General features: G+C 50.1%; 1 protein-coding gene and 1 long non-coding RNA gene across 2 annotated transcripts; both read right to left on the bottom strand.

Moving 5' to 3' along the window:
• Positions 1-601: 601 nt before the first annotated feature.
• LOC129586706 (uncharacterized) lies at positions 602-3,487 on the bottom strand. The gene is made up of 3 exons (XR_008690186.1): positions 1,775-3,487; positions 934-1,099; positions 602-872 (listed from the first exon to the last, which is right to left on the bottom strand). It is a non-coding gene; the product is annotated as an uncharacterized LOC129586706 (long non-coding RNA).
• A 277-nt stretch (positions 3,488-3,764) lies between these two features.
• Positions 3,765-5,612, bottom strand: LOC129586804 (galactoside alpha-(1,2)-fucosyltransferase 1-like). The gene is made up of 2 exons (XM_055480242.1): positions 5,099-5,612; positions 3,765-4,884 (listed from the first exon to the last, which is right to left on the bottom strand). Exons 1-2 carry the CDS (start codon positions 5,148-5,150, stop codon positions 4,130-4,132), a joined length of 807 nt encoding a protein of 268 aa, XP_055336217.1. The 5' UTR covers positions 5,151-5,612; the 3' UTR covers positions 3,765-4,129.
• Positions 5,613-17,269: the final 11,657 nt, after the last annotated feature.

Consider the following 17,269-nt stretch of genomic DNA (forward strand, 5'->3'; position numbering starts at 1 on the left):
CTGCAAGGAAGTGACAATCCGAAGCTCTCAAGCGAATCTAGTTCCAAACTTCAATCCTCATGGAAAGTGAAGTCAAACGGTACCACGATTTGGAACACGTAGCAGCAAGCAAACCTGTGCATAACAAAATATCAGAAGTAAAACAATCACAGCCTGAGCAGTTCGTCAGAATTTTATGAAGAACTCTTCCAGAGCATTAGCTTCGGCATTGGCGCACGATAGACTATAATTGGACTGTTTGGTGACAAGAAGTTCCAGTAATGCATTTTTTAAAACACCAGTGTCGTTGCATGTCCTTCCCACTCCTACAAGCTGGTCCAAATCACTCTCGGACACCAATCCGCCTGATTCGTTCCTTAATTCCTTTCGCAGCGTCATGATTTTATTAGCCATTTCCAGGTTTTCTTTCTGCAGCTGTCCATATTGCCACACTAGTTCCCGCACCCGTCTGTCACCCACACTGGATACCGGAGACGATTTCCTGCTGGCGTTAGCTAACCGTAATAAGCTTTTGGTTTTTCGCGGTTTTTTTGGGCGTCCACGTTTAGTTAATAACCCACCGACACCATCTTCAATTTTCCACTCAGGGTGTAACCTTTTTATAAAAAATTCGGGTCCGTCAGATGGTTCAGTGACGGCAAAATCGCAAGGCACAGGAGGTGCAAACAGATTAAGCAGTTCCTCTTTCGTCATTGGATTACCCGTAGCTGGATGCAGTAAATCCGGGTGAACTTGGAACATTTCTAACAGTTCTTGAAAAAATGGCTTAGAGCCAAATTCTGCAACAGACTCCATTTTCCACTGGTTGGAACTGGTGCATGTAGGTCAACCAATCTTCCACGTAAAATTGGCGTTTAGAGTTTAGACTCAATCTGAAATGTATGTAAACTTATGTAAGCCTGTCGCATGTGACTTCGGTCTTTCGAATATTACTTGTCGTAATTTCAGTGGCTATTAAAATCAAGTGCAACATTTTGAAAAATGTGGTAGCAGAACGAATTTCCTAGCAACTATGGAAGTGCTGGCGTTTGCAGACTGGCAGTGGCCACCGATCGCCTGGATGCAAGGCATGTTAATCCGATCAGGGATGTATCCAATGCTATAATAGTAACAAAAGGGTACTGTACTACATGGATCCTACAATAGTAGTACTGTAACAAAAGACTTTTAAGCACGACCTGCGCCTAAAAGCGGCAATAAAGCGGCAGCAGGGTCTGTATATTGCCCCCGTAGCGCAAGCGTGACCAGTTGCTGCGCGGTGTATTGGGTTTTTATATACAGAACTGTATATTCCGTACAATGTATTTACAATGTATTTGTGTTCACAGCGTATACAGTGCTGAAAACCCAGTACACCGCGCAGCAACCTAGTCACGTTGGATTTTGAAGAACTCGAAAAACAATTGTGACTGTGTAATGTACAGACCATGATAATAATTAGGCGTAATCCATATCCGTATCGAGCACTGTGCAGTTTGAAAGTAAACTCTGGCAGTACATACTTTTAAAAATCTTTCGGGTAGCAAACGTTCAAATACCGTGTGACGTTTGCGCTAGAAATCCATAAACATACGCAGCAAACATGGTTGTTTCGAATGTGTAGATGATTAATGGAAGTAAAGTACTATAGCACAACTTAGGCAATGTACAGCACCTGCCTTACAATTGTCAGCCTGGTACGTTACTACGAACAGTATTGTACTTAAGTCTTATGGACATTTTTATGCAGCAATATAATAACATTACGTACATATACTAAGTGCATTGCTCTTACCAAGGTAAAGAAGTTCTTTACTGCAGAATAGTACCAGTAGCACGTGACCTCAGAAGTCAGAAAACCAAAACACATTTGCTTACAACAATTTCAGCAGGACAAACACCCTGCCAAACCCAGTGGTCTAGTTGAATAACATGTCACAAAGTAAAAAGCAAGGTTCCAACAACACCCACGCCGAAGCTATCTAGCTAATTAACACAATAAATATCAGAATTGTAACTTCCACCAGCATTATGCCTTCCCCGTTGTAAAAGACCGGTATCGAAGATTTATCTGCACATTGGAATGGTATCCCAAATGATATTGTCCGTTATGGTTACCTTCAAACAGTCCCAGTTGGTGCTGGGCAAAATACAAACGCGATAGCTTCATCGGTAGAAGCAGAACTAGCTCGTTTAATGCACACTAATAACAATCATTTCCGAGGAGGCTCCTAATGTTCAAAATTCAAATATGCTGACTGAATTAGCCATTCGTCCAAAAAAGGGTCAATTTGGAACCAACACTCAAAGCGTCCACCCGAACCACGGGAAACCGTGTCGATGGTTATGGATGAGTAACACGCACATGTTCCGTTTTCTGACAGCACCCACTTGACAACGTATCTGCTATGGAATTTTTCGTCCGCATTTATCTGTAATACACTCACTGATGCCCAAAGAACGCCGTGTTCATGATGCCAAATTAAGCGATCGGAATATTCATCACATGATCCGCGGTGCAGCTCGAAGCGAGTATAACAACGGAACTCAGTCTTCTCACCCTGGCGCGCTGTTACGTTCTGCATTGGGGGAATAAAGACATCCCGCGGCTGATAAAGCGGAATAGCCAAAATGCGTGCAGTCACGGATGAATCATTGTCCGGTTTCTTTTGTGTGCAAGTATAGTCTCCAGCAAAAAACTGTATAGCCTCTCCTATATGGAGCGTTGATACCATCAAATTTGCGTCGGCTCTGGATTGGCTCTTGACCATTTTTAATTCATAATGGAAGGGCCCCAGATGTACAGATCGCTGACAGTGGCATCCAAAGCACGTTTTGAATGGCAATCAATGTTAACGGCAAAATTGGGCGAATAGGAAATTCTTCCAAGAGAGTGATGATTCCATACTGGATATGTTTCGGTTTTGTTCCAATCGACTTGATTAGGATATCTTACTTTACAGGACAAAGTGAATGCCGAACCAAATGCAGGGCGAGTAACAGATTTCAGTAAACTGCTGCTGGTAAATAACTTTGAAGATACGAAGGCCAGATGAATAATTCCACCTTTGCTTTTTTGTCGTGCCTCGTTCATTTTACTAATAACTGCAAGAAACCAGATTAGCACCGTGCATCCCCTTAGTAAAATAGGCTGCTACCTTTCCTGACAGAAAAAGTTTCGTCCCAGATCGAGTAAGTTTTTTTTTACAAAGAGTGTTTCAACAATTATAGAGGGACGCATTCACTTCTTGTCGAAAAGCATTAGTACTTTAATTTGTGAAAGTTAGGAAACGTTTTGCCATCACATTATCAAAAGGGTTCACACCATTCTCAAACGATTTTCAAACCATTTCGAACCATTTCAAGTTTTACATTGCGTTGACCTTTATCGTTCCGATCAGTGGAATACTAGGAAAAATGCACGTTAGCGTGCATTGGCAGACCGTAGCGCAGCACCTTTTCGCTGCGTACTACCAGTAGCACTCCTAACAATTACCATAATCAATAAGTTTGACTTAGCAACATAACCAACCAGCAAAATTTTCGTAATGACCTTTCGTAACAACCCGTCAGTTCATCAGTGAAGTCGATCGGCGCATTAAAGAGCAAACAGGAGAAACGCGCGCTACCGAATTCTTGTGGCAGCGTACAAGTGTGAAAATTCATGCGGTAACGGTGCTTCTGTTTTGGAAACGGCAACACTTTTGACCTGTGCGTAAAAGATATCTTTCATGGTTCCGATCGTTTTACAAAGACATCTGCTTTCAGACTGAGCCCATTTCCGAAATACAAATTTTAATTTAGTAGTTCTCCTTTACTACTCTACTGAAAATGTTTGGCGAGGTTAGTGTTACCCGCCAGACGTGTTAGTAGTAAATCATATCCTAAAGTGCTGTCTTGGCCCAAGTTTTGCATTCCAGGGTCACATTCCTTAAGAAATGCCTACTTTAAAATGGAACTCAGTAGTAGGGGCATGCGAAAAAACAGTAGGGGCATGTAAAAGTGATAAAATTAATTGCCAGGATGTTAGTCTTCGGATTTCATATACTACCTAAAATTTGTTGCAATACTTTACAACGTCTCTTTCGGTGGTATGGACTGCGGCATCATTATCACAAACATTAAAATTTCTTCGAGAATTGCCTCTATATCAGTGTGCTGGAATCCAGTGCGGCAAGAAAAAGTCGGATTTGTTGTATAGTTGCTCGAGTGAAGAACCCGGAATAGGCCAACGATCGTAGTACCTAACGATCTCTGCATCACTTAAGAAGGCACCCCACCAGCCGAATGTCCCCACTGTCAGTATTAAGTCATCCATCAACGATAAAATAGCTAAATCAATCGCTGCAGAATTTCCTTCCATAAAAACAACGTTGAACCGTCCAGTAAATAACCGCCGGCAGTACTCCATATCATTGCTGACCACAATAAAAATAGTTCGAGACTCGTACGTCCCGGCCAAGGTGTCGTAGCTCGTGAGCAGATAATGGTCAGACGCCGGACCATGTCCGAAAGCAATTGCACTAGGAAGAAGTATGTCACCCCGCCGCACATGGACCCCGATTAGTCGATGTGTCCGCAATGTAGATGTATCGAATATGTTTAATTTTTCTTTCAGAGCAGCTTGGGCTGTAATGTAGATGGAATTCAGAAATGTGAAACGGCATCGGATGTCGTTAAACACGTTGCCAAAAAATCTCCAAGATTGCAGATAACCGCTTAGCAAGATAACAGGTGATTCATCAGCTTTAATGGTATTGGAGAGGGAGAAGTTGTTGTAGAACCCAACACAGGGAACGTTCATAACATGCGACTTGTGGGTGTTCTGATTTGCGAACCACGAGCTTTTTCTTGGTAGGCGGTCTCCGAACAGGATCCCGTGGCCAAACGGGTCATCAAAAATTGCTGTTATGGAACAGAAGAAAGGTCATAACTGGGGTGCAAAAACCATGCATTACTTAGCTGCTTTACAGATCCTGTCTGAATAAGAGATGGTGGTGTTATCTGCGGAACCATGGCAGTCGTGGTGCATTCGTACCCAGGCCTAAGCTTGTAACTTTCAGTGTGCAGTAAACACTGTTTCGCACTCTGGATCTAGAACAAACCTTAAATAGCTTACGCATTCGTTCGCTTGACGCTGCAAGTCCCATAGTAGATGCAGTCATAAACATGAAGTTTCCAAGCCCGCCTCCATTTCCAAATTAATCATGAGCGAGAACACGTTTGGAGTCAATATTTGCCATCGTTTCGCACTTCGACTTCAGGCGTGTTTCCACACGATAATTTAGCCGTTCCAGGGCATGACTGCTGGATGTATTGGATGTGTAAAGTGAACCTTGGCGTCTCGTAGATCTGGTTTGATTGTACACAAGGGGAATCTCAGCTGGGATCTTAATGTATGTGTAATAAGTAACAGAAACTATGACAAAGCTTGCTATTAACTTCGTTGCAAAAGAGCACCCAGTGATAGCATCGCAGCTTTTCAGTTTCTGCATTTTGCCTGATTGTGGTGAAATGATAGCGTTGAGAATTAGATAAGGGGCGAAGTTCTCCTGTCTTGAATTCATTGAAAGCCGTAATGTTTTACGTATAGATACAAGTACAGTACATGCCGTACAGCGAAAAAAAATAGCTGTACGGCAGTGTTGGGCCGGAACGGCCCGGCCCGGGCCATACTCAGCCCGACCCTTTCGGGAGGGCCGCGCCGGGCCGTAACCCTCGGCCCGGGCCGTGGCCCGCAGTGGACATTAAATATACAAACTTACGTAGGCGAACGAAAAGTCTCTTTAGAGTTTATCGAAAATCAGAATTTTTGAGGACGTTTTCTTAATTTTTGAAGCCTTGTCATTTTCTGGATGAATATCTGTTTATCCACCTACTAGCGGACCCCGCGTAAATTCGGAACAAATAAGAGAAGAATAATAAATCTAGGTAAGCATTTTATTAGGAAACTAGTAGACCCCGCGCAAATTGCGCGCAGTAAATTTCCGGGTGATAACTGCAGTATGCATATACTATGTATATATGGAAACTTTAGATACGCATCAATATTTTTCGTTAATAATATTACCAAGATCCTACTACCGTTAATACGTGGGAAAGAGGAAGAATGCTGACGTGGGATGTCACCTGCGTCTGTACGGTGGCATTATCGCATATCGTGGCAACATCCGAGCGAGCTGGAGCAGCGGCGGCAAAGGCTGAACAGGATAAGGTAACCAAGTACCAGAACATCAGCCCGGACTACCTGTTCAGCGCTTTGGGCTTTGAAACGCTAGGACCATGGGCTTCCCGTCTGCTGACGGGGTAGAAGGGTACGGCAAGAAACTGGCCAGCACAGGAAATCCAGCGCCAGCGTAAATTTTAGATCAGTTGTTCTCTGTTCTTAGACCTCCCGAGGCTGTTTTCTGCTGATTGAGTGTACTGCCTTGTGAATAAGCTAAATGAACAAAGATTAAACAATTAATACGTACAGACTGTACTTGACAGCGATCAGCTAGTGCTGGTGAGCAGCTCCAAAAGAATAAACGAAAACACCATGACGCGGTGGCACCGTTTAAAATATTTGAAAACTGACTTAACCACTCACTCCGTTCACATCTTTTTATTGCCTTTCACTTACCAAGGCAGCGTCACCGGCCCCCGTCTCAGAAAAATTTCGTTTTTTGCAGGATGACAGAGTAACACTAGGGCATACTTAAAAAAATAGTTTCATATGCCATGGTCAGTAGGGCGTGGCCACACAAAATTTAAAAGTTAAAATTTGCTATGTTATAGCCCATGGCCAATGCACTGGTTCGTACTTTAAGCACACTAATTTACATTTTTAATATAATGCACTTCATTTGTTATCGTACGAGGATTATGTGCGCTGACTATTCTCCGCTTTCCGTTTCTGAATCGGGCTGGTAGACCGTAGATGACAGTTAATTGTTTTTATTTTAGAGATAATCTATAGGTCCTCTTTACCTCGGTTTTTGTGCTAACAGTAAGTGTTAAAAACTGATAGCGCGAATCGAAATGGAATTATTGACACCTGCTGATCTAGTTCTTACAAAATATTGTTAATTACCATCCACAGGCCCGCTTCAAAAACAAAAACGATAACGGAGAATATTGGACAGTGGACACACAAAGGTCTCGTACGATAGCGTATGAAGTGGTTCGTATTAAAGCTTATACTTAAAGTACAAAACATGCATTGGCTATAGCATAGAAAATCTGTAACTTTTAAATTCGATAATTAACCTGAAAATACTGGTAATCTTTTCCAGCGCGACAGATCAAAATTATTTTAATACCATTAATCGAACTTTTTCAGCTATCGCACTGTGCAAGGGCAAACACAGATAAAGCAGCCGAAAAATCCAGATAAAGTAACTGCTCTCCAAAGGTTACTGCAAAACATGTTTTTCTCGATACAATTTTTGAGTGGCATTTGCATTTACAAGATTTTTCCACGGCGGTGTAGCAAAATAAAAGTTTGGGACGCTGAATTCCGAAATTTCCTTAGGGAAAAATTTCTTTCTTATTTCTTCCTGAGATGCACGTGAAGCCATACTCCGGGCTATCGACACCATATTCTGTGCTGAACCAGCCGCTAATCTTCCGCAACAGTCTTCCAGGACCGTAGCTGCACCGATACCAAAATGCGTCGGGCCGTTCGTGCACTCTTTACGCGCTTCCCAGTTAGCCTGACCGGATGACCTTTTACTTAGCCATTCCTGCACATCGGTTAATCGAGTATCATCCCATGATGTGCGCAGCCAGTTGGTTCTGGCAGTGCGTTCTTCGAGAATCCGCTTACTATTATCGGCCATATTTTTGTACTGTGACAGCCGGCGAACAAAGGCTCACGATAGTGAGAAGAAGGCTTTATTGTGGATAGCAATAAAGTACAGAAAACCCAAACACAAAGGCTCGATGTGAGCTGTAGAATGAAAATCACCGAATGTCAGCTAGTGAATGAAAATGAACGGCACATCGAGCCGAAAGCATGGGAAAAGCCTATGCGACATACTGGGCAGATCCAACACGAGCGAACGAACGCTGATAGGCCGAGATGTGAAAGTGGGGCGTGGCTCCGCCTACATCGAGGCCGGTGATTGGCCGAGACGTAAGGCTGGGCGGAAAGCTGCCTGAGTCGAGGCCGATCTAGCGCTCGACAGTGCGACTCGGTGTGAGTCAGCACACCGGAAGCGGGACTGTCGCTGGCTGCCTGCTCGTAGGCTGCCATAGCGACTGGCCCAGCATGCCTCTGGGCGAGAGTCCGAGCCCCTGCGAAGGACCGGCCTCATACCGCTCCAGTGCCCGCTCCGCACACGACCCTACTGGGGTAGGTGGCTGCGCCTCGGTGTGTCCGATGACGAAGGTGTCTCGGTGCCGCGTTCTCCTCCGGACCCGTGGTGGCGATACAACTCACGGCCGAAATCCGAAAGTCGGTCGGTGGTGTTGTTGGACCGGTGTAGGCATCTGTTGGTCGTGTCCGTAACGGCGAAAAAGTAAAAAAATAAGGTATTATTCCATCTGTCTCTCTCTCTCTAGTAAAAATAACATCACAATTCCTGGTGAGCAGGTTAATGAAAAGATCAATAAAATTGAGAACATCATTTCGAGATTAGAAAAAGTAAACTCAAAGTCTTTGGTCCGGGGCTTTGGGCCTGGTGCTTATTCCGACTAGAGCTCGTCCGCTCACGGAGGCTCCAGTCCACTGGAAGTCCGGTCATCTAGGTCCGAGGCATCGGTTCTCGGGATACCCAATGGTACCGGTTAATTCACCGAGGGTCGAAGGTTCGACCCTCGAGGGTCAGAGGTTCGACCCTATTGACTTCGGGTAAAGGTTATGGATCTCCATTGTCGGTGTGAAACGGGCGTAAAACACACTGTTCGACTGGGATCCTCCAGTAAAAGGTCGGTTGTAACCTTCTCAGCCGGGTATGACAGGTCGTGCTCACGCCCAGCCGGGGTTCATCGGGTAAAGCTAATGGAGAGGCACTGTCGCATTCGCGAATACCATAGGGTACCCTTGAGACCTGTTGGGTCTATTGATCGGTGGATCCTCCGGAGAAGTCCGGTGATCCGAGGTTTGACGCGGGCAAAAACCGTTATGTTATGCCCCGTCGCCTATTGGGCAACAAGGACCGGTGAATGCCTGGTTTCCATAGGGTTGACTGGTCGATGGTATGGTCTCTGTGCGGGAGTCCGACCCTGTATCCGGTTGGCTTCAAGATTCTGAAGTCCGATGGTAGCCTCGGTGACCGAGGGTCAGCTCCGGTTGCAAAATCAGAGTCCAGGCTCAGCCTCGGTTGCTGAGTCTAAGTCCATTGGCAGCCTCGGTACTCGAGTTAGAGTCCGGGTTGTACCCTCGGCTGCACTGGCAAATGGATACGGAGATGTTCCGCTCGGTTGAAAATCCCAGATTCGTCTCCTGTCACCTATTGGGTAACTCGGAGAGGATGATCGCCGGGGTTCGAAGGGTCCGAGGTCCGAGCCTGAGGGTCGGAGGTTCAACCCTCGAGGGTCGGAGATTCCAAGCCTCGGTGTCCGAGGGTTCGATGGTCATTCCATCTCGGCAAAACCCTTATTCGCGGTGTAGGCCGCCTATTGGGCAACTCTACCGAGGGTCTTACCGATGAGATGAAGTCACTATCCGGGGCAGCCTCCGTGTCCGGGGTAGCCTCGGTGGTGAGGTAGTCAGCATCCGCTAAGGCTGGTCCGAAGGCATTCTGCCCGGGCAAAACCCTTTTTAACGTCTCCCGTCACCTATTGGGTAACGTGGAGAGGGTCAATGCCTCTGGACAGGGTCCGAACAAGTATCCGAGGGTCAATTAGCCTCGGTGTCCGGGGGTCCGAGCTCGGAACGAGACTGGCCCAACATGCTCTGGTGGGAGTCCGCTTGATGCTGGAGATGTCCACCGGGTGACTAGCAAAAATCATGCAGAAGAGGCTCCTCGGCGGCTAATTGGATCTAAGCCACGAGTTAGACACTCTAAATTTTAAAGACGGAATCCATGCTGGTCCGTTCCTCGGCTGATTCCGTGCTTCCACTTAGGCGGAAACGTCCGGGATGCCGGAATATGGGGGCTAAAGGCCTATTGGGCCTGTTGGCGTAGTTATGGGCGTCCGTAGCCTCCGTTGGGGGTTCAGTCATGTCGGACGCGGAGGAATGCACGTGAGCTGATCTGGCCAACGCGTATTCGCCCGCGTGCCCTAATGTCCTGGTACATCCTTCCGGTGACCACGGTCCGATTCGCGGTGAAATGGTCATGCCGGTCACTCATACCATTACTCCAACACAGCTTCGTGAGTAGGGGTAAGGGCATGAGTGTGCCCTAATGTCCCACTTCTTCCGTTCCGTTCCGGGGTGGAAGGGAGGCCTATTGGGCCTCGATGGGCATCCACGGTAAGGTAGAGATCGTGGTTATACGCGATCTGCGAAGGCTTGCATCCTCCGAGGGTCCTTCTGCCGGAGTGACAGGCCGGTGGAGCGAAGCGGATCGCGCCGCGCAGCACCGTCCCGTCGCTTTTCGTACGACGGATTCCGCCGGAGTTATGCTGCCGAGGCCTATTGGGCTCTCGTGCTGACTTCAAATAAAGGTCAGTCAGCTAGCTATTACTCCGATTCCCGGGGTATCCATGGGTCTGTTGGCAAACATGGTGCTGAAGACGGCAGTTGCTTCTTCGGCAACATGTTAGCGGAATCTTCTTGGGTTGAGTTCCGGAAATAGGTTGGTCGTGCGGATCGAGTGGTCAGGAGGTGTCGCTTCCCGGTCCAAACGGTCCGCATTCGGTTAGGGGTTAAGAGCCTATTGGGCTCGGAGGGTCGGAGTTATGGAACTGTCTGTCCACCGGGTCCTTCTGCCGGCTGGGTACGAGCAGGAGTACCCGGCAGATCATGCTGGGAACTTCTGTCCGACCTCCTTACGTGCAAAGGGTCCGATACCGAGGCTGTCACGAGGGCCTTGCTGATATAGGACGTTTTCGCTGCCAATGTCCACGAGGTCCCGGCTAGTAATGTTCGGGGGTAAGAGCCTATTGGGCTCTACGGTCCAAGTTACTGAACTAATCAGCCAGGAGTCTTCTGTCGGAGGGACCTGAACAGGGACAACTGTGTTTCGCGCAGTTGTGCTTGTCCAGTCGCTATTCGTACGATTCGTCCCGATATGACGTTCCATGGTTCACGTTTCATCCAGGGTGGGCCTCCAGGATCCCTCTGCCGGAGGGGCTGGCCAATGACGAGCCGTGTTGTACCCGTCTCGCCACTGGTCAGCCGCTATTCGTGCGATTTATCCCGGTGAGCTGAGGTTTTCTTCGGGTTCGACCCTTCTAGTCCGAGGGTCGAAGGGTTGGAGGGTTGGACGTCGGGGTATCCCTATTGGGGTCTACTCCCTAAGTCGGAGGGTCAGGGATTCTACCGCGGCCTATGATGTTCCCTTTTAGCTCCGGGGATAGCAGGTCGGCGGAGTCGCTGATCCAGCTGGAGCCAGCTAACCGTCGGGGGTCGGCTAACCCTTTAGTTCGGTTGCATCCCCTCGCTATTTGGCTCGGTTCGCCTCCTGTCATTGTCGCCGGAGACCGGAACATTCCGTCTGGTTCATCCAGGGGAAGCCTGGGGAGACGTCCGGTACGGTCCAAGTTGAACTCGTACTTATCGGGTCTATCCGAGGGATCCATCCGAGGTTCGATTCCAGAGTCTTCTGCCGGAGTGGATTATCCGTGCAGAACAGCAGATCATGCTGATCTGCGCGGAGAAACCGCCTTTCGTGCGAAGGTCCGGGCTAGCGTGGTTTAGGAGGCTTCTCTTCCAGAACTACGGTAGTCCGAGGGTTGCCGGTTCGGTCATCCTCCACCGACGACGAGGTCTGAGTCTCCGCCTTGGTCGTCCGCAGGGGATCAGGCTCCGCTAACTTCTGGCGGCCTATTGGGCCCTTCCTGGAATCTATTGGGTTCGCGGGGAAGTTATCGAAGGGTTCGTGTGCCATGTTCGACTTTGCTTCAAACCGTCGATTTCCGGAGAGTGAAGTGAGATCCCTATTTTGGTGGTCCTGGCCAGAGCGGTCAGGTTCCAAGTCGGCCAAACCGGCTCTGGCCAGGGCCTAAAGGTTCATCAGGCCTAGCTGGGCACTCACCTCGGAACCTATTGGATTCACGCGGAACTTAGAATGTTCTTCCACAGGTGGAGGCCTATTTTGCCTCATATCCCGGAGCCTTCAGGATTTGGTAACGTATCCGACGATCTGCTCGGATCGAAGAAGGTTCCCACTTTACTTCAGCTACCGTTGTTCGGCGATGGATTGGAGCTATGTAAGATATAGGAACGGGAGTTCCTATGTGGTGCCGAGGTCTGGATCCTTCCGCAGGTGGAGGCCTATTGGGCCTCATATCCCGGAGCCTTTAGGGTCCGGTGAGGTATCAAGCAATCTGCTCGGATCGAAGGACAGGTTGGTCAATCGTAGCAACATCATGGTTAGATGCGGTCTTCAGGTTGCCTTCCTCCCTGAGATCGCCACGGACAGCCGCACTTGTGGCTGACTCTGTAACTTTTTAATGGTAGCAGAACATGGTTAACGCTGCGATCTGCAGGAGGATAAGGTTGTGGTTAGGGCTACGATTTGTGGGAAAATAAAGATTGGCTCGGTGAAAGGTATGCTCCGGGTCGTTCGGACGTAGTACAGGGTTAAGTCCACCGCCGTGTCCCTTATTGGGGGTCCGGGTTCGGTAGTTGACCACGGTCGATACGATTTAGTTAGGTAGCAGATGTGGTTGACACGATTGGCGTATCCCTTATTGAGGGTCCGGTTCAGGTAGCATGATCGTGATTCGATCTGGAATATGGTTAGCCGATGATCTACGGCTCCTCAGACTGGGTTCCATATATGGGATACGTCTCTATTGGAGACGTCGTTATGTCCTTTTGACCGGTTTTACGGTTAGCCTAACCCTATTGGGGTCCAGCTACCGGTCTCTTTCATTCCAAGTCCACGTTGACCGGGGCTCCACCACCGAAGTTTGAGCCTTCCGAGTCATCATCCTTATCCCTTTGTCCCGGGTGGTTAGAGGATGTAGCCTCCTGGGTACAGGTTGAATGCGATTCCGAGGCTTCCTGTCCGGGCTTTTCAGCTTTGGTTCGGCGGGCTTCGCGTCTTCTGCGGTTCCTGCCCGAGGATGATGAACCTGGCCACATGTTATACCTGTAGGATGACTTGCCCTCGGGCATCGGTGGTGATGTGAACCCGGGTGGCAAGTGGCGATGGGTCTGGCACCATTCCGAGAGGGTCGAGGCCTCATCGACGTCCTTTTCGTCGTCCGGATGGTACTGGTATTCCTTGTACCATCGCTCCGCCGTCAGCAAGAAGTCGCGCAGCCATAACCCTACTACTGTGTCTCGCATCGGCGTACTCAGCTGGGCCACCGCCGTCCGAAGTCGGGGCGGAATGTTGTTATTCCGGTACGCGCAATACAGGATGTAGTGGCTGTGATGGTGGCCAAGTCGGGCCGCGAAGATCAGTCGCAAAGCTGTCTGGAAGGCCAACGGAGCATCTCCCCGGGCTTCAGGTTCGATGTTGCCAAGGTACTCGGGCAAACCCTGGGCCGCTCTGGCTGCAGTGATCACCATGGCTGCTTGTGCCTCGGTGAGTACGAACTGCGCCACCCATTCCGTATGGTCCGTGATCTCACGTTCCAAAGAGAACAACGGGAGCTGGCTCAGCTGAGACCAATCAAGGTGGTCAAGTGGCAATCCCAAAGTCGCTGGGTCGGTTGCACTAGGCAAGCCGTTCGTCCGATAATACGGGAACCCGATGCCGTAGGACAACCGATCATGCATCTGGAAATCGTCCGACCATTGCCGATGTTTGAACATCTGTTGGTATCCGGAGTGGTCGAGGAAGGTCCGAAGGTCGTTGACCAGGTGCCAGACTTGGTTTCGTCGGTCTTCCCGGTACTGCATGGTTCCCATGATGTAGTTTGTGCGTTCCGTTGGGTGTGAAATCTCCACCGCAATGCCCTGTCGGCGTGCGTGGTCGTACCGAGGGTCATATTGTGCTGGCACTACCGGGTCCGGGTCGGGTAATGGACGCTGTGGCACTGGCAACTCATCCAGTTGCTCCAAAGGTGGGGGTGGTCGAGGGGCTTGGTGTCGGGCCACCTGCTGTCGGAGCACGGGCTGAGTGAAGTTACGCCGGGACTTGCTGTTGGAGTCCACGACGAGCCCAGTATCCTCCGAACCGGATCGCTTGCCGGGGAGGGTCGGGTCCGATCCTTCGAAGGCTGTTCGTCTGATTGTCGCGCAGTCGCGGGCCTATTTTGAGCCTCCAGCTTGTGTCGTAAGTCTCTTCCCAGCCTATGACGCAGGTCACCGGGTGCCAAGTCCGACACACTCTGGGTTCTGCGGTTAGACGGAGTGGACCCTGTTGGGGTCACTGCTACCGTCGCTGGTGGTTCTGCCGATCGAACCACTGGTTGGGCCGGGGACTGCGGGGGTACACTGTCCATTTGCTGGGGTAAGCCACCTTCTTGTGGGGCTACCAGCTGCTGTTCCACCTGGCTCCGCTGAATTGCCGGCAGAGCCTCCGTTCGTTGGGGGTCGAGGATTTGGGCCATATATTGTCGGCCGTCAGGTCCGGTGAGTGTTACCGTCATTTTAGTGAGTGGTGTGGGAGTGGCCGTAAATGCACTCGCAATGCTGGGTATATTTGCAGTCCCATCCGGGTTCAGCACTTCCGCAAAGGCATTAAGGGGTGCTGAGGGCTCGTCCGGGAACCTATTGGGTTCCGCCGTGAGTCGAGCCTGTGAGCAACCGGCTACACCCAAGGGTGGGAGCTTATCCTCCTTCTGGCGTGCCCGTTTTTCATGCTCACGCTGGGCTTTAGCGATCCGTCGGTCGGCTGCCGCTATTTCTCGGCGGTCATCCTCGCGCTCCTGCTCCCGTCGTTGTTCACGGGCATGGACCAATCGGGCATTATCCGGGACTGCTGGGGTATTATCCCAGCCGGGCTCGTGGGTATGTCTGCGGTAACGTTGCATGTCCCACATGTAGAGCAGTTGTCGGCCGTCCAACTCATCAAGGATGCGGCTGTTATGGAAGGCGTGCATGTAGGCACTCAAGTTCCCGGTGACGACCTGGACGTACAGGGCATTAGCCTGGTCCCGTCGTGTGACTCTGTGATCCCCGGCTTGTCTGTCCAAATGTCGTAACAGGCATTCTGCAAAGGGTTGGCGTGTCCGAGGGGAGTTATTATTGGCCTTGCACGCCTGGCAATCCGGGTCGTAGGCCTCCGTTCGGGGCTGGGGAGGCTGTGGTCAAAACACTTAACTTAATATTGTTAAGTTATTTTTGTTTTTAAACCTTTTGGGTCACTACGTAAACCTATTGGGTTAAACGTTCTATGGTTAGATGTAAGCTTAAACGGTCGGGTACGGTCAGGTCTTGTCCGATCCTTTCCTTCTCGCCTATTGGCAAGAGAAACATCCCCGTTACGTAGGTTATAGGGTCTCGCCTATTGGGCAAGGAACCTCCGATGATGTACTTCCGTTTAGCTCTTCTTCTTCGGCAGGTCAGCCGGGTTGGTTGACTTAGCCCGTTCTAGCCGCTTCTGGGCTTCCGTTTCGGCCAAGGTGGGAGCTTTCGCCGGGCTCGCCGAGCTTGCCCGCGTCTTCGGCAGGTGCTGTCCGAAGTCTTTAGGTAGGTAGAAGACGGAGAAACGCTGCCCGTGGGTCTTGTAAACCTCACTCGATCCGAGGACCTTCTGTCGGCAGGCTTGCTCCAGGACATACTCCAGCTCATCGGCCAGGTAGTATAAGTTGGTTTCCTTTCGTCGGACCGGTCGGTAGCGTGCGTCTTCCAATTGGGGGTAAGCGGACATTAGGATGAACTCGAACCGACCTATCAGGTGGTTCAAAATCTCCCGGCGAGTTAATCCTTCCGGGTGTCGATCCGTGCGCAGGCAGGCGATCACTGCGTCCCGCCATCCGAGGTAAGTCTTCGGCGCTGGGTCCTGTTCTTCCCTCGGAAAGACATAGTACGGTCGTTCCGTTTTGGTATATACCCGGAGGATGGCACCAGTCTCGTATGCCATCCGACAGTATTCCTTGACCCTGTCAAGGCTAAGGTCGAACCAGCTTCCGTCCTTGTCGACGCGCCAATGCTTCAGCAGCTCGTAAGCCAACTCCGGGGTTGCGTAGGTTGGGCCCGACCAGGACAGCGACTTGAGTGCAGCGTGGACGTGCACCCATCCAGGGTCGGTGTCGGAGATCCGAGGCTTCGGTCTGGACGCTCTCATGGTTGCCGGTTGTTTTGGCCGGGGAAGCCGGATAATAGGCTTCGATGGGATCTCCCGAGGAAGAACTTGCGCTGTATCCTCGTGCCACTTCATAAGTAGCTGGTCGGCCGGAGGGCTCGGGGTCCTTTGGTCGAAAAAGCCCGAGGCTTTGTTGTCCGGAGGGGACCTACGAACCCGTATCTTCCATTGGATCGTCCGGGTCATCTGCCGGAGGTTGTTCCTGGTTGTCAGGCTCATCCTCTGGTTCTGGATGTTCGGGTGCCGCTGTTGGCGGCTGCCCTTTGCCATCTTGATTATCGTCATCATCGCCATCCGAGTCATCGGATTTGTCAGAGTCTTGGTCTGACTTGGCGTCCTTTTCATCATCGTATTCCGAGGAGGGTTCTTCTTCCTCCTCGAGGGACTGGGCATTCCGCGAAGTCCTACCCTTGTTTTGTGCGCTTCTTAGTCTTAGGCGTAGACTGGCCCCTTGTTGAGGTTCCAGCCTGCGAAGACGATGCATCCATGGGTGACGGAGGTTGAGATCCCGGGGGTGCTGACTGTGTGTCCTTAATGAATTTACCCCTTCTGTCCCGGGCCGAATGCTTAACGGGTTTACTGCCGGAGTCTTGGTCGGCTGAAACAGACCTTTGCAAGTTGCCCGGGGCTCTCGGTCGTTCCTGGGGGAATCTGCTACCTGAGGAAGCTGCCGTTGATCTGGCCAGCTCCAACCACACTTTGGCTTGGGGTGCAGGGTCTTCCTCTGGTCTGACCTGGACCTCAGCTCCTTCTGGGTCGTACTTCTTCGTGTGGAGGTACGACATCCGAAGCTTCTGTTCCCTCCGGTTCTTTTCGGGGATGAAGTTTGGTACGGTATACCGAAGGTGGACTCTGCGCTGCGCGTTAGTGGTCTGCAGCTCCCTTCGTAGTACCATGGCCTCGAGGGTAGGGTTTACTTCCCTCATGATATCCTCGATCTCGGCCTCGCCTTTCGGTTTATCGCCGTAGGTGTACATTTTATTGAGGAACCG

Source organism: Paramacrobiotus metropolitanus, unplaced genomic scaffold (assembly GCF_019649055.1).
Source record: "Paramacrobiotus metropolitanus isolate TYO unplaced genomic scaffold, Prichtersi_v1.0 Parri_scaffold0000022, whole genome shotgun sequence".
In the NCBI taxonomy this organism is placed as follows: domain Eukaryota; kingdom Metazoa; phylum Tardigrada; class Eutardigrada; order Parachela; family Macrobiotidae; genus Paramacrobiotus; species Paramacrobiotus metropolitanus.